The sequence below is a fragment of the Dermochelys coriacea genome, chromosome 5, assembly GCF_009764565.3.
Source record: "Dermochelys coriacea isolate rDerCor1 chromosome 5, rDerCor1.pri.v4, whole genome shotgun sequence".
In the NCBI taxonomy this organism is placed as follows: domain Eukaryota; kingdom Metazoa; phylum Chordata; order Testudines; family Dermochelyidae; genus Dermochelys; species Dermochelys coriacea.
Genome location: NC_050072.1, coordinates 16392670 through 16419419, shown reverse-complemented (window position 1 = coordinate 16419419; position 26750 = coordinate 16392670). Strand labels below are relative to the sequence as shown.

General features: G+C 42.0%; 1 protein-coding gene across 4 annotated transcripts in view; it reads left to right on the top strand.

The window, feature by feature from the left end:
* MYO5B (myosin VB) overlaps nucleotides 1-26750 on the top strand; it is a 386415-nt gene that overhangs the window by 107553 nt on the left and 252112 nt on the right. For all 4 annotated transcript variants that reach the window (XM_043514976.1, XM_043514975.1, XM_038401609.2 and 1 more), the window contains exons 2-4: nucleotides 29-139; nucleotides 7797-7968; nucleotides 10560-10704. In XM_043514976.1, the coding sequence (XP_043370911.1) occupies nucleotides 29-139; nucleotides 7797-7968; nucleotides 10560-10704 (428 nt within the window). The remainder of the gene's footprint in view (nucleotides 1-28; nucleotides 140-7796; nucleotides 7969-10559; nucleotides 10705-26750) is intronic.

Below are 26750 nucleotides of genomic sequence, written 5' to 3'. Positions count from 1 at the left end.
ACTGGTTTTCATGCATTTTTCTTTTCAGTACACAAAGGTTTGGATTCCTGACCCTGATGAAGTGTGGAGATCAGCAGAAATTATCAAGGATTACAAAGAAGGGGATAAAAGCCTACATCTGAAATTTGAAGATGACGCTGTAAGTTAATTAAAATTATATATATTTCCCTTTTCAGTGGTAGATCTGAGTTTTCAAATGATCCTCTGAATGAGCCTGAATCATTACAAGTTCTTGACGTATTTTTAAAAACGTCCGTCGTACATCACTTAACAACAGTCTTGGGTTCTCAAAGATATTTGTATTCAAATCAAAGGTTTCCTGCCTTGCAGCCAATCTTCTTTGACTTGATCCTGCGGTGAAGTTACTGTGTGTGTGTGTGTGTGTGTGTGTGTGTGTGAGAGAGAGAGAGAGAGAGAGAGAGAGAGAGAGAGAGACACACACACACACACACACACACACACACACACACACACACACACACACACACACACACATACATCCAGGTAATTTTCAAAACAGCAGACTGTCACAAGCACCAGATTATGACTTTGCTGGCAGATGAATTGGAAGGAGTAAATATTACTTATGGGTTTGAATAAGCAATATGAATCAGAAGTAAAAGCCAACAGAATACAGAAAAAAATAACTGGCCAAGTAACTTTTTTTTCTTTCTATGTATGCTCAGCCTTTTCAGGTTTACACCAGGGTAAAACTCTGATTTCATTTCAGTCCTTGCCTTTTTTGTTTTAAAAAAAAAAAAAAGGTGCTAAAGTAGGGTGACAAACAGGAAATTCCTCTCTGGTGTTACTCTACAATCTTTAAATTAACTTGTCAGAAAAAATAATGCTAGTTTATTCCTTATAAACTGTTTGGTGCTTTCCCTCTCCAACATGCATACACTTATTACATTAGAAATTCTGGCCCTAATCTTTAAACTCACTAGTGGGCGGTACCTGGTTATCTTGGATATCACCTTTTCAAACACAGCCCATTGAGACAGGGCACTCAGTGGGGAAAACGTAGCTGATGGAGCCCAGCATGAAACATTTTGACTGGAGGGCCTTCTTTAATGGAATTACTTGCCTAAGGCCACATCTACACTACAAACTTTTGTTGATTATGTTGATCAAGGCGTGATGAATTGTGACTGACGTAGCTGTGCCAGCAAAAGCCCCTCGCATAGATGGGGGTTATAACACAGAGCTTGCATAGCTTATTTAGCTTTGAGGGGGAAAGCTCGGATAAGCTATATGGTTAAAAGCATAGTTTTGCCAGTATAAGCAGTATCCGCACTAGGAATGCCTTGCCAGTATAATGTACCAGCAAAGCGCTCCAAGTGTTGCCCAAGACCACATGCTCATTTCACATCTGTCACCTAATTCCTTGCTAGGATATGAGTGCTGTCTAAGTGTAGGTCTGGTCAGAGTTTTTGAAAAGAACTTAGGCCTGTCTGTTTTCAAAGTACTTTTCAAAAGGCTTCCCTTACTAACACAGGCTGAAATCAACCCAGTTTCCTAAGCTTGGGCAGCTGCTGCTGATAATAGAGAACGTTAAAAAACCCAAATGAGTAATAACTGAGTAAAGTCCTGCTGGACAGATTAAGGAGAAACCTTTTTTTAATCCAGTTCTTAAAAATATGTTGATGGGAAGAAGAGCCTAGATAAATGAGGTCTGTAGCTAGGTCATTTGAAAAGTAAGACTGATCAATGATTGAGTACCTTGACTATCTTCTTAGTGTTGAGCTGAGGATTCATACTTGGGGAAGAATGGATGGTCTGTTACGATGTCGCCTTTTTCAGTTGAGTATAAACTTGTTCTGCAGGACAGCGTCATGCTGAGACAATCACATTGCATTAACATGTGGCAAAACCAACATCATAATGAAACTCTATTATGTCATGGTGGTTCACAGTTGGCTATGGGATTACTTCTGGGCTGCCTTTATGATTTCACTGCATCAAAGTTTGGAGGATCATGGAAAACAGTGGTAGAGGGCAGCCAAACCTCTGACTGTCTCAGCTCCTGAAGTGCATGAAGCTCCCAGCTCCCCACAGATTTATAGTCTGAGAAAACTGGACGGCTCTGCTCAGGAAATTCTCAGCTACTGTCCGTTGCTTTGATAGGTGGGTAATTTCTTAAAGAAGGACAGAGGAGACTTAATCATATTGGGTGTAGAGGGTCAGATAGGCCTGTGCACTGCTTATGCCCTAACTTTAGCGTTAAGTGCAACAGGCTTCCACTTGGCTCTATGCACAAAGAGAAGTTTCACCCACTTGTCATCTCTGAACGCCAAGGGTCAGCTCTACTGACACTCTTTTGTTACAAGGACTAAGTTTCACTGAAACTACTAAGTGCACTCCAGTTAGATTGATGCTCTGTTGAGGAACATTAAAGGAACTAAATTCCCCACCAAACCAGCTTGATCTTACTGCACCATGCTTTAGCAGAGCTGCACAGCCTACAATCTGCGTGACTGGTATAATTATACCAGGAAATATATTTTTCATGAACAGCTTCATCTAAATTGGTTTTTCCATTGAGCAGGCAATTTTTTTTAATTGTCTAGGGGACGATCTGCTGTGTTACTAGAACAGTTAACAGACGGTGCTTCCCCAAACTGAAAATGCTCCAAGGGCTGTGTGAATAATTCGCAGCTCCTGCCAATGAACCGGTTTCACACTGGCGTATAGTGTGTTACCCTCTTACTGAACAGGCAACTGGGGAGCAGGAATGAGAGAGATGCTTGATTAGAGTGTTATGAAAACAGTTCTTCTTTTTGGTTCAGTATAAGCAGAGAGACCAGTAGCCGTATGTCGGAGTGCCAGTGTCACTGGGAAAGCAACATAACGCACCTTGGAACTGAGTGACGAGACTGGGGACGCATATGTTTGTGCAGCTTGTTAGTCTTCTTCTGTGGTGGTTAATCTGCCAAGGGCCATCCATAAATATGTAACACATGTGCCACTCCACAGGACCTCCTCGCATTCTTTGTCCCCCTTCCCCTCTTGTCCAATAGGTAGGTTTCACGGTCCATGATGTGTTTTTTTTTCACAGCCATGAATTTGGTACAGCCCTAGTTATGGACATCTGCCAGAGCCTGCCCCCGCTCCCCAGTGTCAGACTCTCCGCAAAACTCCAGAACACAGAGCCAGCCTTGGAGCTGCCAGCCTGACCAGCTGTTAGACTCTCCTACTCTTCACTCCCACTTGCTCACAAGTAATGAAATCCAGTGATGTGATTAACATTTGTTTGAAAAACAGTGGTGTCTCTCTAGTATAAATGTGTTCCAGGTTTGCCAGCCTACTCCTTTATCTGAGGCCTCCATCTCAAATAAGCTGCCCATTGGAACACATCTTTCTCCCCTCCGCAAATGCGGTGTCCTTAGAATAGTATTCTAGTGCCTGTACCCTTTCCAACAATACACCCACATTCCTCTCCCCGATCATCCCACAGAGCTGCCTGCCCTTGCATCGTATTACCAGAGAGAATGAGCAGGAAACTACTTTCTTTCTGCTTTACTGTCAGCTGTGGATTCCTTTATTTCCATAATCAGTTACCTTTCTTCTGCTTCTGAGACAATCGAACAAGGATTCCGTGAAGAACAGCGAGCCCAGTAATTCAGGACAGTGCTCGTATCCTAGCAAGGAATTAGGTGACAGATGTGAAATGAGCATGTGGTCTTGGCTCAGTTCATGTTGCCCATCTCACAACTGGCACTAACTGGCTTGATTGGATAAAGGCTTGGCTGGCTTTCCTTTTACCTCCTGGAGCTCTCCAACTAGATCAGGGAATGGGGGCTGTGTGGGTGAAGCTTGCACGGCCACAGCCTCTGTTGTATGTGAAGACTCCAGTGCTGCCAGTCTGGTAACATTCATCACTATTTCAAATTCCATGTAGTTATTTTCCCCCTCTTGGGTTTTGTGGGGATTCCAGCATCTTAACACTTCAAAACCTTCAGTGTTCAGGTGAACCTCATAGAAACAGTCAGGGTGAATCCTGTCAATTCTGGGCGATGTATCTCTGGCTGTGGTACTGGTGGTAAAGAAGGGAAGGTCAGAAGACGGCTTGCTGTTGTATGTTGTGGAAACTGCATAGCTGTTGTTGCCAGGACATAAAGGAATGAGTCATTTCAATATTATGACAGAGTTTGATATAAAACCATTAAGATACCTTAAGTTTGTTGGATGGACACATTCATCTTTGGATTCACGCTGTCAGATTTAGTGTGTGTTCCCTATGATGCTGCTTTGCAGTTAACTCATCTTCCTTTAGAGAAGGCTGGTTAAATTCTGAAGGTCTGTTTTCTGCTCTTAACAGATGATGATAGCTGTTTCCTGCTGATACAGGTCTTATAAATGGTGTAGGATGAACAGTCCATACCTAAAATATGGCATGATAAAAGTTCAGCTCATAACATTACTGGGCCACCTGTGCCAAACTGAAGTAGTTTGTTGAGCTGGACTAAGGCTTGGGGGTTTTTATTCCACAGTTATTTTATGTTGTTAAATGAAAATCTGTTCTTTAGGCTATTTTGTGACCGTTCAATTTACTGTAGGTTTTGCAGTCAGTGATATGTCTGTCATATCCTTCAGAGCAATAGCTACATAGCCAAGTCAGCTTCATAAATTGAATAAAGGCTCAGTTCGTTTTAAAAAAAGACAGATTTACTTGGCTGGATAACGGGTCTTTCCCTTTTAATATTTATCCTGTGGAGTTGGTTTTTATTGTTGAGTTATGAACTTATGAAGTTCCTGCTGAGTGTGATGAGTGCATGTTGGCCTGATAAACTTTAGATTAGCATGGAGTGACATACACATGCATCAAATGAAGGTTACATGAACATCAGGATATCTTTCAGGGAATTGAAAGCCTTTGGTTCCTGAAAATTGAAATGTCTCCGCTGTTGTCACTAGCTCCTTTTTCTTATCCTTTTTCATCTAAGTGAATTTTCATGGATTTATGATTTTCCAGCAGGCCTGTTCCTGGCTGCTTTGTGTATATTGTGAATCTCTTCCTGGAGTGATGAACTCAGTGTTGCATAGTCCATGGGAATCCCAGGCTCTCAAAAATCCTAATACAGGACTGTGGGGATTGTCTCATGGAACTCGGTTGCAGCAGTAAAGATTTTTGTAAAGGTCAAGCTTCACTGAGATTCTCTCAGGAGTGGAAGAACTCAGTCTGCATGCTGCATGGGTGGTGCTGCTCCTACGCATTTTAAAGAGACAGCATGGCCTACTGAATAAGATAATGGGCTGGGGCTTTGGAGACCAGGCTCTGTTCCCATCTCTACCACTGACCTGCTGTGTGGTGATGGGTAAATTACTTCATCTCTCCGTGCTTCTGTTTTTCTTCCCACCTTTTGTCTGTCTTGTCTATTTAGCTAGTACACTCTTCAGGGCAGGGTTTATCTTTTAGTTGAGCATAATGCGGTTCCAGTCTTGGTTGGGGGAGTCAAGACTTCACACTCTTGTGTGGTGATTATTTTGCTTATGGCACCAGACTGGCCAAAAGCTGAGTGTGATCTCATCTGTGTTGTAGCTTTTGTTTCTGCTGGCAGTTGACTAGTAACTCTGAATGTGCCACATGGCTTCATTTCTGCAGTACGTTTCATACCAAAAGAGTCTTAGTGTGTAAAGTTTAAGTGACATCAGTACAGAACTGAAATAACAATAGCAAGCTGTCACAGAGGAAGAAGCTATGGAGGATCAATTAGGGAAGTAAGGAGAGCTAGGAGAAAGATGTTTTAGGAGAAGGGTTTTGCACCAGCAATGGCAAGTTGGTTGGAAGGGACAGAGGAAGCAGCGTTAATCAATGGGAAAGGGAGAGGAGCAACGTCTGAAGTGGGATGGCACTGTTTCTTTGAGTTTGAGAGGACAATTTTTAATTGGAACCAAAAATGAGTGGTGAAGTTGGGTGGTGGGTTTATTGGTGGTGGTTTTGTTTTTTTTGTTTTTGTTTTTGTTTTCTTCATTCTACTGTCCTATTTGTCTGTTTTGTCCTCCTCTTCAGTCCTGTCTCCCATGTAGATTGTGGTCCTTGACAGCGAGGACTGTCATGTTTGTTACATGTCTGGACAGTGCTTAGCTCATTGAGGGCCCTGATATTTGATGGTAGTTTTGAATGTGGGAATGATAGCAGCCATGTGTTAAATCTGACGATGGTATCTGCACATGCAGGAATCTGTGCAGGGAGGAATTAGAGAGTCCACAGAGGAGGCTCTCTGCAGCCATCAAGGTGAGAGAAGGGTGAAAGGGAGGGTAAAGACTTCAGTGGATGAGGAGTCAAGGCAGTGGCAACAGGGAGGCTTCAGTTTGTCACATCACTTCAAGAGAATCTCTGCTAAATATTCCATGCTATTGGCTGAGGAACTGAAGGCCTGAAACATGGCAGAGCCGGCATGTCTTTTGAGGAGTGAAAAATGAACTCCTCCTCTAAGCAGCCATTAGCTACCAAAATATTAATTGGAGCTGTTGGTTAGATTGTCCAAGAGGCAAATGAGCAGAACGTACTTGACACAGTTGGCAGTGAATGGCCATGGTATACTTTTCCCCACCTAATATTCATGCGTATGTCACCCACAGATCACTTGCCTATGTCCCCTCTGCTCTAAGCACTCTCTTTTGTGCCATTGTTAATGTATTCACTTTTTCCGGTACGTGCCTCTATAACTAAACCAAACAGCTTGTTGGATAAAATGAATGGCATGGGAATTCTCATCTGCCTCTTCCTGCTTTCACAAGCAGGGTTTCGGTTTTGCTGGAGGAACTTACCATCAGAGTTTTCAGGGGGCAGGAACATAACTCATCCGAAACGTAAACAAATGTTAAATGTATTCAGTAAATACCAAACTGGAAACTTCCCAAGAAGACATCTGTCTCTAAGTGTCTGGCAGTGGAAGTGCCCCTGGGGAAATTGACAAAGGTATTTACAGATAAAGGGAAAAAGTCATGTTGATTCTAATCAGTGGCTCTGCTGTTCAGTTGGGGAAGAGTCAAAACTCTTTAGCATATGGTGAGCCATATGTTTTAATGCCATTACCATGTTACTCACGTAAGTGCTCCTGTGTTGGCTCCTTTGCATCCTTTTCCCATTGTCAGAAGAGACTGAAGGGAGTATAGAGCATAATGTGTTTGAAGTGACTTTAATTAAAAAAAAAAAAGTCAACAAATAACTTTGTCAAAGGGAAGGACTCTGGATTCTGTGACTCTAGCTGACCTTAGAGGAGGATAAATAAGGATGCACATGTCAGATTCATTTATGCTTTTACTGCTTTTGGTATACGGTACTATGTGTTACTAACACTTTGAGGTAGCTTGTGCCATCTCCTTCCTTGGTCGCCTCTAAAAACTTCCTGGGTTTGATTTAGAAAATGTGACTAGATAAATTTATTTAGTAAGGATGAAATTCACCCTTCAGCAGTGAATTTTGTCCTTTGTGCAATGTCCAGAGTACTTGACCTTATTCAGTACTGGGAAATCCCTAAGGAATACAGGAAATACAAAAGTAATATTGTTTAATTATCCAAAAATAATTGAAAATATGTTTTAAAGGGTGACCATTATGGCTGCATAGAACTCCTATTCACTTCGGTAGGCAATATGTGCACGTTTTATCTATCTGGGCAGCATCTAGCACAATGGGGCCTGGATTCCAGTTGGGGCCTCCAGGTGCTAATATTATACAAATAATCTTTTGAGGGCAGAATTATCCCTACATGAGTTTAAAAAAAAATATAAAGAAGCTAGACGGTTCTTATTTTTTAACCATTTTTTGTGTGCAATTTGTATTACTTCAGATCTACGAATATCCAGTTGATCTCAAAACCAATCAACTGCCCTTCTTGCGTAATCCAGATATTCTGGTGGGCGAAAATGACCTGACGGCTCTAAGTTATCTCCATGAGCCTGCTGTCCTACATAATTTAAAAGTTCGATTCTTGGAATCGAATCACATCTATACCTACTGTGGTGAGTATTACAATATATCTACATCAGGGTTTGTGGATTTTTTTTGCACTGTTTAATAATTTCTTATATGCTAATACTGATCTTTTTATAACAATTTTATATTTACATAGTTCCTCTTATCTGAGGATTTTACCATATACAGTAAAAGCTGTGTTATCCAGCACTTTACCAGCTGGAAAGCTCTAGATACCGGCATTTCTGATATCCATTAAAAGTCCAGTTAGTGCAGGCCGGCAGGCTCCCTATCTGGCTCTGCGTGGCTCCCCAGAAGTGGCAACATGTCCCAGCTGCTGCTAGGCAGAGGAACGACTACAGAGGCTTCGTGCGATGCCCCCACCCCAAGGGCTGGCTCCCCAACTCCCATTGGTCAGGAACTGCGGCCAATGAAAACTGCGGGGCAGTGCCTGTGGGTAGAGGCAGTGCTCAGAGTCGCCGGGCTATGCCTCCACCTAGGAGCAACAGGGACATGTCACTGCTTCCAGGGAGCCACCCAAGGTGAGCGCCGCCTTGATCCAGCACCCCCAAAACTCCTCCCACACCCCAACCTCCTGCCCCAACCCCTCTCCTGCACCCAAACTCCCTCCCTCTTAGTTAACTGGAATTTTTGACTTACTGGCACACACGCACGCACACACCCCATTCCACCAACATGCCAGATAACAAAGCTTTTATCGTATTCATTAATTAAGCCACACAACGCCTCTTTGGAACTGATGATGTAATACCTGTCTTAACGATTAGAGTGACTGAAGTGCAGAGAGGTCACTAGCAAAAGTAGGAGTAGAACCCAGGTGTCCTGTTTCAGCCTATAAAAGGTGTTAGATTAAGAAATAAATAGAAATTAGACTTTGGCCTAAGTTACTCTAAGTATTGAGAAAAAAGAAAAGGAGGACTTGTGGCACCTTAGAGACTAACAAATTTATTTGAGCATAAGCTTTTGAAAGCTTATGCTCAAATAAATTTGTTAGTCTCTAAGGTGCCACAAGTCCTCCTTTTTTTTTTTTTGCCAATACAGACTAACATGGCTGCTACTCTAAGTATAGAGGAGTGGAAAATTGAAATGTGAGCAAAAGTTAGAGAGAGAAGTCGGAGACCGCAAGATGGGAAATTTGAAGTTAGCAAGGATATAACCCTAGGTTACATTTTGGTTATAACTGGTTTTAGCAGGGGTTTTTATGAGTGTGTTTTTTTGAGAATTTGGAATGTTATTAAAACACTATCTATATTGATAGCAGGAGAAGGACATTGATTCAGATGTTAATTTAAATAATGTGTGTGTTAAGAGCCAATAAAGAGATGGTGGAAATGTGAATATGGTAATGGGTTTGTTTAATGTTAATTAGTATTATAATGGGTTATAAAAGAAGTAGCCTTGCTAAATTGCAAGAGAGCTCCAATTAACATCAAAACGGTATTGTTAGATTACAGGATTATACACTATACTTCATTCTGTTGTCAGTAGACTGATCACCCATTGATATGCTCTTCCCTCTTTGAAAATGATTATAAGTGTAGTACCTGTGTAAATGATGATTGTATGCCTGTTTGCTTAATTAATAATTTTTCTCTGAAAGTTTTTGGTTCCATCATTCAAAATGCCATCCAGGGTCTTCTATTTAATTAAATTGTCTGTAATGGACCTAGAGGCTTGAATTTGAAAACTGAGTTTGGTTTATTGCATTCTTAACTTTAACAACTTGACATGACATGAATTGGGAACATTTAAAATTCAAGGTTAAGCTGTCCTCCTGTCTCTACCTTTAGCCACCAAACCATACTCCTTCTACAGCAGGCTAAAATAACATTAGTGCCTGATTTAAGCCCACAAACCCAGAAAATATTTAGAGGAAGGCTTCTGATTCTGTCCTCCTCTCAAGCTGTTGTCAATAGTTTTTGCAGCACACATACTCTCTGATCCATGTAGATAACCCTCCCGAATCCATGGGGATCCCATGGATTGATTGATTTCCCCCTGGCCTGGATAAGATTACAGGATGGGGTGGGATGCCATGTTTTTGGATGACTGCGGTTCCTAAGCCCAGTGGTGTGACTTTATGATGAACTGAGCAGTCTGGATTTTCTACAGGAAGGGAAAGGAAGTTTTTAAAGATTTTTTTTTTTTTAATTCAGATCTTTCATGTTCCTTTAACATGGTTTGTGCATTTAATTTCTGTTAATCTTATGGTTTTGCATTTTCATCTGAAATCCAGAAACGAAAATATTTTGGGTCCAGTGGATGTTCAATTATGTGGATATGGCTTATCCACGGCATCATCTTTCACCTTTTTGAGGGCAGGGAAATGCCCAAAGGGCCTACTTCATATGATGGACTTCTGTTCATCTCATATATTTTATGCTCCTCTTCCGTAGCTTAATGTGAGCTGTTCTTTCCACCAGTGCATTAACCATTTCTACATGATTCAAAGAAAAGCTGATATAAGAACCTGGACCCTTTTGTTCTATGCATTTTTTGAATCTCCTTGTATTAATAATAATAAAAAAAAAAAAGAAAAAAGAAAAAGAAAAAAGGTTATAAACTATTGTGACTTTATTTTAATTCTAATGTCTGCATGTTTGTCTGTTTTATTTAGGTATTGTTCTTGTTGCCATTAACCCATACGAACAATTGCCAATCTATGAACAAGATGTCATCTATGCATATAGTGGCCAAAACATGGGGGACATGGATCCTCACATCTTTGCAGTGGCCGAAGAAGCCTACAAGCAAATGGCTAGGTGGGTGATATGTTGGTTAAGAGGCTTACACCAGAACCAGGCTGTTCTTCCTTGGTGGTGGTCAAGATTATACAATTCCAGTTCATACCAATGAAAATGGTGTAATTTATGGAGGACAAGGCAAAATTTTGCATCTCAGCTAGGAAGAAAACCCTACGCAATATCTTGGCCTTTTATCTTCATAAACCTAATAAAAAAGGAAAACTTACTGTGAGAGCCTTATGCCCGCCTCCTCCCCCCGCCCCCGAAGTGGAGTATACCACACTTTCTGCTCCCAAACTCACCCCAGCAGTCTTTCAGCAGTCCTCTGATCTATGAGGATTCCAACTCTTTAGAAGTTTAAAAATCCTGGTTCCTGTGGCAGCATCCTATCTGGTTGTCTGCCTGATGCCAGTACACATTGTGGTACACCAGCTTTCACTGGTTCCTAGTGATCGTGACAGCTTCAATAAACAAGCATTTCACAATACCTTTTTAATCAACTTTTGGCTGAGCTCAATATGTGCTGAGTGGAGATGTACATCAGACTGCCACTCCATCCCACGTAGACAATTGGCTAGTGATGAGACATTATAGGGCAGCCCACTAGTTCACGAGTTCATTGGGAACCCATACGTTTTTTTACAGCTGTTGTTGACCCTATGTAAGCACGTCTCAAGTGAGTAGGGTGACCAGACATCCCAATAATAGGGCCTTTGCCTTACATACACAACTATACCTCAAAAAAAAGTGACCCGATTCTTCACACTTGCTACCTGGTCATCCTAGGAGTGAGTTCCCACAAGGACACACAAATCGCCATAAATGACTTGGAGCAATCAGTCTTGTACTGGAATTTTTGGGTTAAATCTGACTAGGACCAAAAACAATTTAAATCATCCATGTTGGAACCTGTAAGCTAATATGCCAGGTAGAGTTTGAAAAATCCACGAGTGCTTTCATACATTGATTGGAATGTCTTGCCTAGCCCTTCTTCAGCAGTGACCTAAGAGTGCATATCTGTGATTCCTGTTTTTACCATTGGTATTCTTTATAAGGCAGCTCTGTCATCACTGCTACAAAAGCAGGATCGCAGTCCATGAGCCAAATTCAGGCCACCACAAGCCTGTGCAGCTCCACTGGCTGAAATGGAACGTTACCCACCCATTCCAGGTCTGCACTTGGGCTATTGTATTCAAACTCAGCAGAAACGTTGAGTATTGCATTTGTTGAGAGCCAGGAGTCTATGCAACTGTTTGATCTCTAAGTGAACATAAGAACGGCCATACTGGATGAGACAAAAGGTCCATATAGCCCAGTATCTTGTCTTCCGACAGTGTCGTGTCTTGTCTTGTCTTGCCTTACCATGTCTTACCTGACTGTAAGAGCCTGCATAAGTATTTAATGCCTATTTGCTTCAGTCTTCACTAAAAGAAGGTTAATGGTGACCAGATACTCAACACAATTAATATTAATAACAAGGGATAAAGGAACATACGCCAAAATAGGGAGAAAATAGGATAAAGAACACTGAGGTAAATTGCGTGTATTTGAATTGGCAGGACCTGATGAAATCCATCCTAGGGTACATAAGGAACTAGCTCAAGCAATCTCAAAACTGCTAGCAATTATCTTTGAGAACCCATGAAGGACTGGTAAGGTCCCAGAAGACTGGAGAAGAGCAAACACAGTAACGCTCTTTAAAAAGGGGAACAAAGAGGACCTGGGGAATTATAGACGGGTCAGCCTAACTTCAATACCTGGAAAGATACTGGGATAAATGTATTAAGTGATCAGTTTGTAAGCGCCCAGTGGATAATAGGATTATAAAAAATTTTCTTCTCTGTCAGAACTAGTGGATGGGGGTGAAGCAGTAGACATGATTAAGGCTGCAAATCATTCGTCTTCCATGACTTTCCGTGACCCCTGTGAATTTTGCAGCCCTGGTGCAGCTGACCCCAGGACCACCCCAGCAGGTGGGGAAACCCAGAGGCCAGCCACACTGACTGCTGCTCTGACATCCCCAGACAGCTGGTCCCCTTTTCTCCCCCACCAAGCAGCAGTCATCTGCAGGAGTGCCTCAATCCCAGCAGGTAAGATTTAGTCACAGGTATTTTTAGTAAAAGTCATGGACAGGTTACAGGGCCGTAACTTTTTGTTTATTGCCCGTGAGACTTTTACTAAAAATACCCATGACTAAAATGTAGCCTTAGACATGATATATCTTGATTTTAGTAAGGCTTCTGCATTGTCCCATATGACATTCTTGTAAGCAAACAAGGAAATGTGGTCTAAATGAATTTACTATAAGGTGGGTGCACAACTCGTTGAAAAAACCATACTCAGTGTAATTATCAATGGGTTGCTGTCAAACTGGGGGTGGGTATCTAGTGGTGGCCTGCAGGGGTCAGTCCTGGTACTTGGATAATGGAGTGGAGAGTATGCCTATAAAAATTGCAGGTGACACCAAGTTGGAAGGGGATAGGATTAGAATTCAAAATAACCTTGAGAAATTGGAGAATTGGTCTGAAAGCAACAAGATGAAATTCAATAAAGACAAGGGGAAAGTACTACACTTAAGAAGGAAAAACAGAATGTACAACTACAAAATGGGAAATGACTGGCTAGGTTGTAATACTGCTGAAAGAGGATCTGGGATTTATAGTGGATCATAAATTGAATGGTTTCGGAGTAGTAGTCGTGTTAGTCTGTATTCGCAAAAAGAAAAGGAATACTTGTGGTTAGTCTCTAAGGTGCCACAAGTACTCCTTTTCTTTTCATAAATTGAGTGAGTCGGCAATATGATGCCATTGCTAAAAAGGCTAAATGTTCTGAAGTTTATTGATGGGGTGTTGTATGTAAGACATGGGAGATAATTGTCCCACTTTACTCGGCACTGGTAAGGCAATAGCTGGAGTACTGTGTCCAGTTCTGGGTGTCAGACTTCAGGAAAGATGTGGATAAACTGGAGAGAGTCCAAAAGAGAGCAACAAAAATGATAAAAGATTTAGCAATCCTGACCTATGGGGAAAGATTATAAAAAACACAAACTGGGCATCTTTAGACTTAAGAAAAGAAGCCTGAGGGGGGACTTGATAAGTTTTCAGGCATGTGAAGGGCTGTTACCAAAAGGACAGTCATCACTTTGTTTTCCATGTTCACTGGCTGTAGGACAAGAAGTAATGGGCTTAATCTGCAGCAAGGGAGATTTTGGTTAGATCAGGGGTCCCCAACGCAGCGCCTGCCAGGGCAGTTGTGTGCACCCGCAGGACACTGCGCCGCCGAAATGCCGCTTCCAAGCACGGCCGCCTGAGAACCGCCAGCCGAAACGCCACCGAGAAACGGCAGTGGTGGCGGGGTGTTTGGGGCCCACCACAGTCTGTTGGGAATAGGAATGTACTATTCCCACAGAAAGGTTGGGGACCACTGGATTAGATATTTAGAAAACATTTCTAACTACTGTATAAGAGTAGTTTAAGCTCTGGAACAGGCTTACAAGGGAGGTGGTTGAATCTCCATCACCTGAAGGTTTTTAAGAACAGGTTGGACAAAGACCTGGCAGGAATTTTCTAGGTTTACCTGGTCCTGCATTGGTGCAGGGCTCTGGACTCGATGACTTTTCAAGGCCCCTTCCAGCCCAGCATTTCTATGGTTCTGGTATTCTATAGTTACAGCCTTTGATTCTTAGTGGAGCACGAATGCAAAATACTCTGTTAAACTTAAACCATTAAAAGTCTGACATCAACCCATAAAAACAGGAAAATGAGCTAAAACATGGAGACCAATCCTGATAGGTGCTGAGTGTCCTTGGGTGCTATTGAAGCTGATGTGTTGAGGGTAGCACTCAGCATGCTGCAGGATCAAACCGAGGGTGGATGATGCCCCTTGTTTCTCGGTGTTGCTGAGGCCAGTGAAAGATAGTTTTTCCTGTGGAATTTCTTGAGTATACTCATTATCACATAAGTGTTTTCTGTGTTTGATACACTTTTTTTATTCGTTTTATTTCTTTAAATAAAAGAAGGAAATAATGTGTCACTGAAACAGAGTACAAGACTTTATCCGTGTATAATTGTTCTGTTGAGTCCCTCAATGATAATGTGAAAGTATTTATTGATATAATGGAGTATAGAAGAGTTTTTTAATACCCCCTATTGATATAATAATAGCAACTTCCCTAAGGAGCCCTATGGGCCCTTTACATGGATTACTGATAAAATACACTCCATTTTCCCCTTTTGGGTACTGACTATTATTTCAATATGGATTTAATTTACATTATGTCAACAAATTATTGACCTCAAGATATGAAAGACCCTGACAGCTTTGATCTTGACATTGGAGTTGACGTATTTAAGACCATAGCGAGCCATATCCTCTGTAGAGCAGTTTTCATTTTTGCAGCAAATATGTATTGAGGTAACCACACAAACTGTCTTATGACAGTGAGAATTCTTATGACAGTGAGATATTTAGAATTAACTACATGACATTCCTTTACATGGGGAGGAATCTGTTCAAATGGAAGATGCTAAATGGGCAACAAAAGAAAATGAATGTTTCTCTTTATGCTCAGCATGGGTGGCAGCAATGCGAGCTTCCTTGTACCACCTTGCCAATGTGTTTTCAAACTTGTTTTGAGTGCACCATTCCTGAAGGTGAGAAATGGTTCAGTCTCCACATCCACAGAATTCTGCCTGCCTCTGCTGTGACTTTTAACACAGGTAATGTGCTGGTTGTGTCATTTAGAACAGAAATGAGACCTTCAAGACATTTAGAAGAGCCACCAAATAATTTCCATTGAACAGTTTTTGTATTTGTTGCTAGCTGACTGGGTGGGACTTGAACTAGTTACCTGGAGGTGGAATGTTTCCATATCCCATTGCCATTATTTTAATGAGTGAGTTCACCAGTGACTGATCATGTATTAACTTGATGCCATTTTAAGACTTTCCAGAAAGCATCTGATATTGCAGGTGTTTTGTCTGCCGGTCGTAATTCTGAAAGATTTAAACCAAATCTGGTCACGTTTTTCTCATTAGCTGAGGCAGTCAAGTTTTTATCCTGAGCAGCTTTACGGGAAAGTTATGAGACAAATGTGTGAAAAATAAGATGTCAAACCTAAAGACACTCTATTTATGACACTGGTGGGCTCTGGTGTACAAAGCTACTGCAGTTAACGGTAGCTCTTACTTGTGGTCATGAGGAATATGGAGCTTCTGTGTTCCCCATGGCCTAGACTGAATGACCCTGTTGCTGCCATTACATAGTGATGGCTTTTTTGGACTTTGTATTTGGTACTCTGGAAGATGAAAATGTTGCTGGTGTCCGTGTGCAAAGAAAATGCTGTTTCCCTGTCAAGGCCGGATGCCTATTATGAATTCAGCACAGTAACAGTCTAAGTGAGAAGATACTGAGAGTACAGAGGGGAAAAGCCATCCCAGACTTATTTGCTACTTCACTGCCTTTGCCATTCTGTTGACTTCAGTGGGAATCTGTATGTTGAGCCATAATGTTGCAGTGACGAAGGAGAGAAAGATAGTTACTGTACTTAGCTTAAAAGCGTAGGAAAGCCTTGTTTGGTTTTTTCACTGTGGACCTCCAGAGCTAAAAGTATGAGCTGCTACGGCTGGAGCTCAAAAGAAGCCAAGACTCTGTAGCAACTTCTTCTGTCCTCTGTGGATCAGCACAAAGAGGGGCCTGTAACATGCACACACACCCAGGGGTTACATGTACTGTCAGCTGAGAACCCTCTGTTTGTGCTGCAAAAGCAATTCCCGACCTTTCTGTGTGTGCTTAGAGCCAACCAACCTGTGATCTACAAGAGTGTTTTTGCTGCTTGTTAATACCCAGGTGCTCTAGGCCTCTATCCCTTCCTAAATAAAGCACAGGCACCATTTCTCCAAATGTTAAGTTAATGTTAAGTTCTGAACAGTGCCAAGCACATCACTGACTCGCCACGGAGATGAGAGGTTTAATGCTTCTAAAGTGCAATGGATATGAAGAGCCCTATAGAAATGCTAAGCAGCAGCCGTAGCATGCCGACCTGATCTTGTGAATGCCATGAGCTCTTCTGGCAAGGTTCACAGATGTGCTTAATGGCAATTATTCAAAATCAAGGCAGTCCCTTATGGCAGTGGCTCCTCTACCTTTCCAGACTACCGTACCCCTTTGAGGATTTGTCTTGCATACCCCCAAGTTTCACCTCACTTATAAACTACTTGCTTACAAAATCACACACAAAAATACAAGTGTCATGGCACACTATTACTGGAAAATTGCTTACTTTCTCATTTTTACTATGTAATAATAAAAGAAATCAACTGGAAAATAAATATTGTACTCACATTTCAGTGTAGAGAGCAGTATAAACAAGTCACTGTATGAAACTGACAGAGGGTGGTTATAGTGTTTTTGTTTTATTTCTTAATTTTTTTAAACCAGATCTGACCCTCTGGTCCTTGGCAGAGGAGGAAGAGTAGTCTTCTCTGCTGTGGACTTCTGGAAGCTTACAGGGTTTGGGGTTTTCAGGGGTGGCTCTTGGTGGTTGGTCTTGATTCTAGGCAGAAGAGAGAAGTTTGGAGGAAATGGAGATAAGCCCTCTGGCTTGTGCTCTGGCTGTAGAGAGTCTAGCACACATTTGATATTATAGAGAACCTCAGTTCAGCAGAGCACTTAAATATATGCTGAACTGTAAGCCTGCATTTAAGTGCATCACTACTGAGTGGACCAAGGATGGACTGACACGTGTACTTAAAATGAAGCATGTGTTTGGACCCCAATTCTGCAAAGCATGCAGTCTAAACAAGCTGAATCCAAGCCCTAATACTCAAGTATTCATTGCCATGTATAAGTAAATAGTCAGGTTTCAGAGTAGCAGTCGTGTTAGTCTGTATTCGCAAAAAGAAAAGGAGTACTTGTGGCACATTAGAGATTAACAAGTTTATTTGAGCATAAGCTTTTGTGAGCTACAGCTCACTTCATCGGATGCATTTGGTGGAAAATACAGAGGGGAGATTGATATATACACACACAGAGAACATGAAACAATGGGTTTTATCATACACACTGTAAGGAGAGTGATCACTTAAGATAAGCCATCACCAGCAGGGGGGGGAGGGGGGAGGAGGAAAACCTTACATGGTGACAAGCAAGGTAGCTATTTCCAGCAGTTAACAAGAACATCTGAGGAACAGTGGGGGGTGGGAGGTGGGAGAAATAACATGGGGAAGTAGTTTTACTTTGTGTAATGACTCATCCATTCCCAGTCTCTATTCAAGCCTAAGTTAATTGTATCCAGTTTGCAAATTAATTCCAATTCAGCAGTCTCTCATTGGAGTCTGTTTTTGAAGGTTTTTTGTTGAAGGTTAGCCACCCTCAGGTCTGTAATCGAGTGACCGGAGAGACTGAAGTGTTCTCCGACTGGTTTTTGAATGTTAGAATTCTTGACGTCTGATTTGTGTCCATTTATTCTTTTACGTAGAGACTGTCCAGTTTGGCCAATGTACATGGCAGAGGGGCATTGCTGGCACATGATGGCATATATCACATTGGTAGATGCGCAGGTGAACGAGCCTCTGATAGTGTGGCTGATGTGATTAGGCCCTATGATGGTGTCCCCTGAATAGATATGTGGACAGAGTTGGCAACGGGCTTTGTTGCAAGGATAGGTTCCTGGGTTAGTGGTTCTGTTGTGTGGTGTGTGGTTGCTGGTGAGTATTTGCTTCAGATTGGGGGACTGTCTGTAAGCAAGGACTGGCCTGTCTCCCAAGATCTGTGAGAGTGATGGGTCGTCCTTCAGGATAGGTTGTAGATCCTTGATGATGCGTTGGAGAGGTTTTAGTTGGGGGCTGAAGGTGATGGCTAGTGGCGTTCTGTTCTTTTCTTTATTGGGCCTGTCCTGTAGTAGGTGACTTCTGGGTACAGATGGACAATGGATCGTGTGGTATGATCTAGATGAAAGCTAGAGGCATGTAGGTAGGAATAGCGGTCAGTAGGTTTCCAATATAGGGTGGTGTTTATGTGACCATCGCTTATTAGCACCGTAGTGTCCAGGAAGTGGATCTCTTGTGTGGACTGGTCCAGGCTGAGGTTGATGGTGGGATGGAAATTGTTGAAGTCCTGGTGGAATTCCTCAAGGGCTTCTTTTCCATGGGTCCAGATGATGAAGATGTCATCAGTGTAGCGCAAGTAGAGTAGGGGCATTAGGGGACGAGAGCTGAGGAAGCGTTCTAAGTCAGCTATACAAATGTTGGCATACTGTGGGGCCATGCGGGTACCCATCGCAGTGCTGCTGATTTGAAGGTATAGATTGTCCCCAAATGTGAAATAGTTATGGGTGAGGACAAAGTCACAAAGTTCAGCCACCAGGTTAGCCGTGACATTATCGGGGATAGTGTTCCTGACGGCTTGTAGTCTATCTTTGTGTGGAATGTTGGTGTAGAGGGCTTCTACATCCAAGTATATAGTCACCGTTGCTTGAGCCTGGCCAGTTCCAAAATAAAGATTGTTCCAGTTAGGTAGAAGCACCACACCTGATATTAGAATTGGACACAAAGTTTAGTGATTCTTTTTTAAATGACCAGCTGTTAGGATAAAACACCATAGTATTTTGGCAAGCTACAGAGCACTGAATGACAACAATGTGAGTGCTCATTTTGTGCATCTTTGCTGTTGCAATACCCAGGTCCTAACGATTTGTATGAAAAATGTTGAGACTATTAGCTCTAGTCCTGAGGAACTATTTGGGAAAGGTTTGAAAACTTTTGGGAAATAAAAACAAACAGATTTATGTCTATATTTCTATTCATTAAACAAATCCAGGTTGACTTGTTGCTTCAGCCACAAACTGCTGAGCCAGTCATCACAGTAGAGTGAGGACAGCTCTAGTGAACGTCCTGCACTCATGCTGAACACTGGATTATGCAGGCATTACAGCTTCAGTGCAACCATCCGTGTAAGTGAATAGATGCATCCTTGCATACTGATGCAGAGTACTGGAATTGTGGCCCTTTACAATGGCCTGGAAACCTTGTTAGCATTTTCCATAGAAAAATGTTTTGTTGAAATCATAATGTTTTTTGCAGAAGTGTATGTGTTTCAACGAAAATCTTGTTGAAAAGGTTCCTCCGGTCCAGAATGGAATTTCTGGATGGGGGGGGGAGGTGGAGGGACTCCAGAATAGCCAATAGCTTGGTGGTTAGGGCATTCACGTGGAATGTGAGACCCAGGTTCAAGGCCTTGCTCTGTCTGATTTGGGACTTGAACCTGGGTCTCCCACATCCTAAGCAAATCATTTGACCATTGGGTTATTGGCTGTTCTTATTCTTTCACAGTTCTGCATTGCAATAAAACCAAACTTCAAAACAGTGACATTTTTCATGAAAAGGAATTGTTTTCAAGGCGGCCCTAGTTAGCTTCAACTAACTAGTTTACTCGACAGCTGCAAACAGATTTTCTGGCCATTATAGGCAGGGTCTGTGGGTTTACCCGAGAGAGAGAGAGAGAGAGAGAGAGAGCATTTTTAAAATGTGTGAAATTTTGCCCAGGTTCTGCATATAATCCACCCTGAGGCAGAATTTTATTTTTATACTGTCATGTCTACAATGATGCTCTGCTGTTCTGCTTTTATTCATGTGTGTTGGGATGCCAGGCTTGATTTTATTTTGTTTTGTTTCTTTAAAAGAAATATTCTCAACTGGAAAAGCTATTATGTAAAAATGACAGCATGAGTTTCACTGTTTTGTATCTGAATCACTTCAAATCTGCTCAGTGGAGAAATAAAAGGTGATTATTCCAGATTTGCTCAGTTCTGCAAACGCAGCAAGGGGGCTAGGTTTTTTTTTCTGGCTGGGTGGTACTTGGATCACCTGTTATCAAGAGCAAAGTTTCAACAGTTGGAACCTGGCCAGCAATACTGTTGATTGATGTCACAGTGAAAATAGAATCCAGCTCAGTCCCCAATAGCTGTGGTGTTCTGTAGTGCAAACCATAGTGTAAAAAGTAGTAAAAACTTAGTTTGGACAGTTAAAGTGAGCAGAGGGTGAAGGCTCAGCATCTTTGAAAATCAGGCCCCTATTTAAGTTATTTCATTTTGGGCGCCAACAACTGAGACAGCCAAGATCACTAGTCACTTCTGAAAATATTGTCCCTTAATTCTACAGCATGTTTCAGCTGAGAAACTCTGTGGTTTCCAGATGTTATTTCTCAGTATATCTCGAATATGGCACTGTACCAGCCAATGATTGACTGCACTAGGTGTGATAGACAGGGAAGCCAGGAGACCTGACTCTAACCACTAGAAACCTGCCTTCCCAGTTTAAGTATATTCACTTTGACTGCTGCCCCTATTGTTTTGTGCTGCCTAAGCTCCGCAAGCTATGACATTTTCTCTTTGCAAAGGGACATCAGAATAACAACCTTCAAAAAACTAAAAATGATACCCTCTATTTGGAACTACTTTTAGGTTCTTTATCCTGGGCTGATATTACAGTAATTGCAGACTTAGAAACAAAAGAGAGGGTCTCTAAATGGTGCTGTGGTGCAATTTTAAAGAGTGTTTTTGGAGGCGAGTGGTTATTTGAGTGAAACATACCTGGGAGTAAGTGCACTGTGGGTCTTTTAAAATGTAACTAATTATATTTTAATCTAAAAAGCTTTCAGCGGTACTTGATGTTCTCAAAATTTGGACTCATTGGAAGTCCCTTTTTTTTTCCTGCCTCTAGCAGCGTAAGGACCGTGATGGAGTTATATAATAAGTGTACTCGTTATGGTTGCACATTTAATGGGATAGGGAATCTAATGTGTTGGGGCCTTCAGCAGTCAGATGGACCACTCGGTCATATGCCATGCCAATGGGGAGCCCCCTCAAGTCTAATGGGACTTGCATGAGTTCAGGGGTCTACCCATGAGGATCAGCTTGCAAGATGGCAGGCCTGAACATTTATTATACTCTGGTCTAGTTATTAATAAGCTGCTATTCTTTTGACGTCATGGGTATAAAATGCTTAACTTGTCAAAAGGCTGCGATGGATGGAGATTCGAATTAAGACTAGACGAGCACAACACTTACACTATGTCTCCACTACAAGCATGGGTTTGATTCCCTGCTCATGTACACATACTCGTGCTTGATGGTTAACACAAGTTTAATTGAGGGATAGCCACCCATAGCACAAGTAGTGACAGCAGTGGTATGGCTTAGCTGTTCCAAGTTTGTACTGGCAAGGTTCAGCGGCTTGTGCTACTGTTGTTGAGCTAGTGCAAGTACGTGTATGTGATCTGGGGATCACACCCTAAGCTCGTCGTATAGATGTAGCCTCGGACAGAGTCGCTAACGTGAGGTGATCAAACCTGCAGAACATCTGAAAGGGGAAGTGCTGTGTCATAAATGAGCCTGGCTCCTTTAAGAGAGTGAGGGTCCAGAGCCCCCCCTCTGACTAATTAGTCACCACCTTGTCAGGCGGGGATAGCTGGCCTCTATAAAGGTCAATAGAGAAGCTCCCTGGAGAGGTAATGAGAAAAAGCCATGAGAAGCCAGAAAGACTCTGGCAGAAGCCCAGGATGGGCTGGGGGAGAAGGAATTACAGAGAGGGGGAGAGAGAAAAGGATCCCACAAAGTCTCCCCAGAAAAGGGGCAAAGACTGGGAATCCTAGATAACACTGTCCAGGTAGGGTGAAAGACTTGGTGTGTTGAGGGCATGGCATAAAGCTGTATGAAGCCCAGGTGGGCTAGATGATGATCTGTATCTAATCGCCCTGAGGGAGGAAAAAAAAGGCAATGTCTGGAAGAAAGGGGCCTGGATCACACCTTGGCTGGGAAGGAGCAGGCTAGCAGCCAGGAGGGGTCCTTGAGAGTCAGTGACTGTGACACTGTCTCTCTAACATATTGAATTTTTAGAAAAGAGATGGTTGAAATTTTTCAAAAATTCAAAATCTCTATGGAAACCTTCAATTTTTTTTTTCTTTCAAGAAAGGGTCTCAACATAATTTTTTTTTTTTTGACCAGCTCTAGTTAGTACATTAGAAGGTAAAGGACATGCACTTGGATTTCCAAAATACTTTTTGATAGGGTTTCTCACTGGAGGGTAAGAGAAACAAAAATGATGGTTGTGGGTGTGGGGCGGCATAGTGAGTTTAAGGCAAAGCTTTATTCTGGTTTAAAAACTGGTGAAGTGATAGGAAACAGTGGTAGTGATTAGATGTCCTTGGAGTGCAACGGTATTAACAGTGGATAAATACTGGGACCAGTGTTACAATTATATTGTTGTTGCAGTGGTTACCTTATGGTGCTGTGTTATAGTCTTACGACTTGGTGTGTGAGCAAGTTTTTAATCTTGGGAGAAATGTACTGTTTGTTTTTCTCTGTTGTGGTTTCTGTGGGGGAGCTGTGGCAAGCAGCAAGGAAGTATGCTTTTTACCTTAACTTTCTAACTAAAGTCAGTTCTTGATGCTTTCTGAAAAATGGGCTTTGGTTTTGGAAAAAGATCCTTGAAAAAGGGTATTTCTTGAGTGCCACTCGTAATCACTTCTGTTTGGGGACTGGTGTACGTGTGTAAATAGAACAAGAATATAATGAGCTGTCATTGATGTAGTCTCCAATCAGATGCTGACCGTTAAAGTCCTGACATGTGTTCCTTCAAGCAGTGAGACTGATGTATACTAACCATATTGAGAAGGAAATGGAGAGTGAGTTGGAGAAGTTTGCTGTTAACACTAGTTATTTTGCTTAGTAAAAGCTATGCTGGATGATGAGAGACTTTTGAAGGATTTAAATGTATTGAGGCAATTCATCTGCAGGGCAAAAGATTAAATTCAACCTGGATAAATGTAACATAAAGCACATAGGCAAAAACAGTGATCTCATGCTGATGGACTCTAAACTTTGAGGATCCTCTGAGAGCAAATGCTTAGGAGTCTTTTATAAAGAGACTGATAAAGAAGCTTTCTGAGCATGCAGCAGTTTTTTAAAGGCAAATACGGATGCTTGGGTTGTAGGAGAAAGGCCTGGAATACAATACAGAATGTACAGTGACCTATCAAATAGCGCTATACCTTCATACTGAAGACAGGCTCCCATTTTCTTTGGGTTGCCTCACTTTAGGAGGTACAATGGAGATTGAGAAATCTAGTGAGGGTCATTGAAGGTGGCTCAATGGATTACAGAACTTTGAGAGACTCAAAAGCTGGTATTCTGGTGAGAAGAGTTGGAGGCAATTCTATATTTTACCATATTTCTGTCAGTATTTTATAATATACAACCATTGCACAAGGTCTAGGCATGCGGTCAGAATTTACAACATCCATTAATGTACAAGGAAAGGTAAAATTGACCTACCTTCTGCCTACACCTCTCACACTACTAGAGCTAATACTAGTCATAGAACATAGCATCAGCAAGCATCCTCCACAGTGGAGGGGAAGAGGTCCATTTGCATCTGCCCCATTTGCTAGCAAAATTTATGGGTGAGCAGCGAGGCCTTACACTGTACCCTGAAGGCCATCAAATTGGGCTCTGTTGGAACAGTAAGCAGAGTGAAGGGAGTTCTGAAGTCTAGGGCCTTCTCTGGAGAATGCTTTGCCTTTACAAACCAAGTTTAAAATCTAGGACCTGTCAACAGGAGTGGTGCAATGGTCTGTTGTCAGGAGCATTCACTGGAAGGGGAGAGGTCTTGTCAGTAGCCAGGAGTCAGGACAAAATAGATGAGAAGGCATCTAAATCTTGCCACGTTCAGGGCATGTTACAAAACTCATCACTACGGGAATGGCTTCCCCAGATGATGGAGCAGAAGAGCCTGACAGTGTTCACGTGGAAAACCACTTAACACCTAGAACAAGAGAAGGGCAGAGGATTTGAATCCTTCTTTGGAGAAAACTCAAACATGTAACAGCCCCATAATATAACGGTGATGGATTCTTTAGAAATGTTTATGGATGCAGTGTGAGAAAAAGGGAATAGCATGCTAATTTAAGACACATACACAGCACATAGTTAATTTGTGGGATTTGGTGCTAATGGAAGATATGGAGTCAAGTGCTGTGGCTGGTTGTCTGAGAGGCCTGGGTGATTTTATGGTCATTACTAATAATTGTAGTTCTGCTGTCCTAAGATATTGCCATAACGGTTTAACGCTTCAGGACATAAACTAATTGCTGCAGGTCAAGAAGATTCTCTAATCCCATCCTCTACCTCCACCCTCTTTTAATATGGAGCATTGCTAATTTGGCTAGATAAATTAAGGCTTGGTCTCTTTCCCTTTTGCTGAAGCATCAGATATTTGGAAACACGATACAATGTTAGGTAACCCAGCAATCTAATTCAGTGTGACACATCCTTTGTTCCTTAAGCATCAAAGTCACTGGGCAAACCAAAACTGCTTTGTATATGCTGCATACCCATGTGAAAATTGTTTGAATTGCATTTTTTCCCCTTGGGAAAATAAATACATGTAGAAAATTCCAGTGTTTCAGCTGTTCAATCACATGTTACAGGGAAAGTTTGCTGTTTCCTGTCTGCTTCAGGAAATGTGAAAAGGGGTGGAATTTCTTAAATTAAGAAAGCTACTCGCATTATACTCTCAAGCTTGTTCAATTGATGTATGCACAGAGCTCCCATTAATGTTAATGGGACTTGTATGTACTGTACACAGAGGAGATGCTCTATTTCTTAGGGCTCTATCCCAACACATTGCTGATAGACATCCACTGGTTTGACTGTCACTCCTCCCCACTTCTTGAGTCCCTGTATTGGCTCTTATCGGATAGAAATATAGGGCTGCAGGGACCTCAAGAAGTCATCTAGTCCAACCCCCTGCCATGAGAGAGGACCAGGTAAACCTACAACACCCTTAGAGGTGTTTGTCTAACCTGTTCTTAAAAATCTCCAATGATGGGGATTCTACAACCTCCCCTGGAAGCCTATTCCAGACCTTTTAACTACCCTTATAGTTAGTTTTTTCTCACATATAAATTAAATCTCTTTGCTACAGATTAAGCCCATTACATCTTGTCCTACCTTCAGCTGAACATGGAGAATAATTGATCACTGTCCTCTTTATAACAGTATTTGTATTTGATGTATTTGAAGATTCATCAGTCTTGATCACTTTCTGTATCGCATTCAGTTTCCTGGGGTGAAATCCTGGTCCTGTGGAAGTCAATGGTAAAATTCCCATTGACTTCAATGGGCCAAGATTTCACCCCTCATTCTTACATGCCCCTTACTTCCCTTCTTGTACCCTATGCTCTGCTAGTTCAATTCAGCTTAATTGGTTGTCTCTTCCCACAAACTGTTTTTCACCTTTTCTCATACTGTCCGGGACATCCTCCTTGATCATCTATTGTAGCAGAGAGGCAGCCCTGCTCTAGTATAAGGTTGAATGTCACTTTCTTTTTAAGGGTTGCCCAGTGGTGCTGGAACTAGGGATACTACTGCACCAACTGGCTTGAAGTAGTAATAACATGCACCAAAAACATGGTTTTCATCATTTGCACACTCACTCTAAAATTTGTTCCAGCACCCCTGGAATTACCTATTTTTAGGGATCTAAAATCCACATGCTTAGTTAAATTGTCTTGAAATTTACTTTACCCTATTGGAAGTGCAGGATAGAGTTATTGATGTTGGGGGGGTACACTTATTATTCTAAGTCCCGGTCTAGTGCTCTAGTATCAAGGCCACATTGCCTCCCAAAATAAGTGATACTTCGCATAGAAAATAGGTGCTTATCTCTGTATCCTGATTCTAAATAAAGAGTGAGTGAGTGAGTGTGTGTGTGTGTATTGTGACAGGGTCAGGCCAGACGGCTACAGGAGAGTGATGGAAGACAGATATATTAGCCCCAGGTTAAGCAGGTCCCTTTTCTCTGGTAAGGTAACAGAGGCAATTCCAGAATAATCAGGAATTTGCTGGAACCAATTAAGGTAGATAGGCTAATTAGGACATCTGGAGCCAATTAAGAAGCTGCTGGAATCAATTAAGACAGGCAGGCTAATCAGGGCACCTGGTTTAAAAAGGACCTCACTTCAGTCAGTGAGGGGCGCGCAAGGAGCTGAGAGTGAGAGGGCATGCT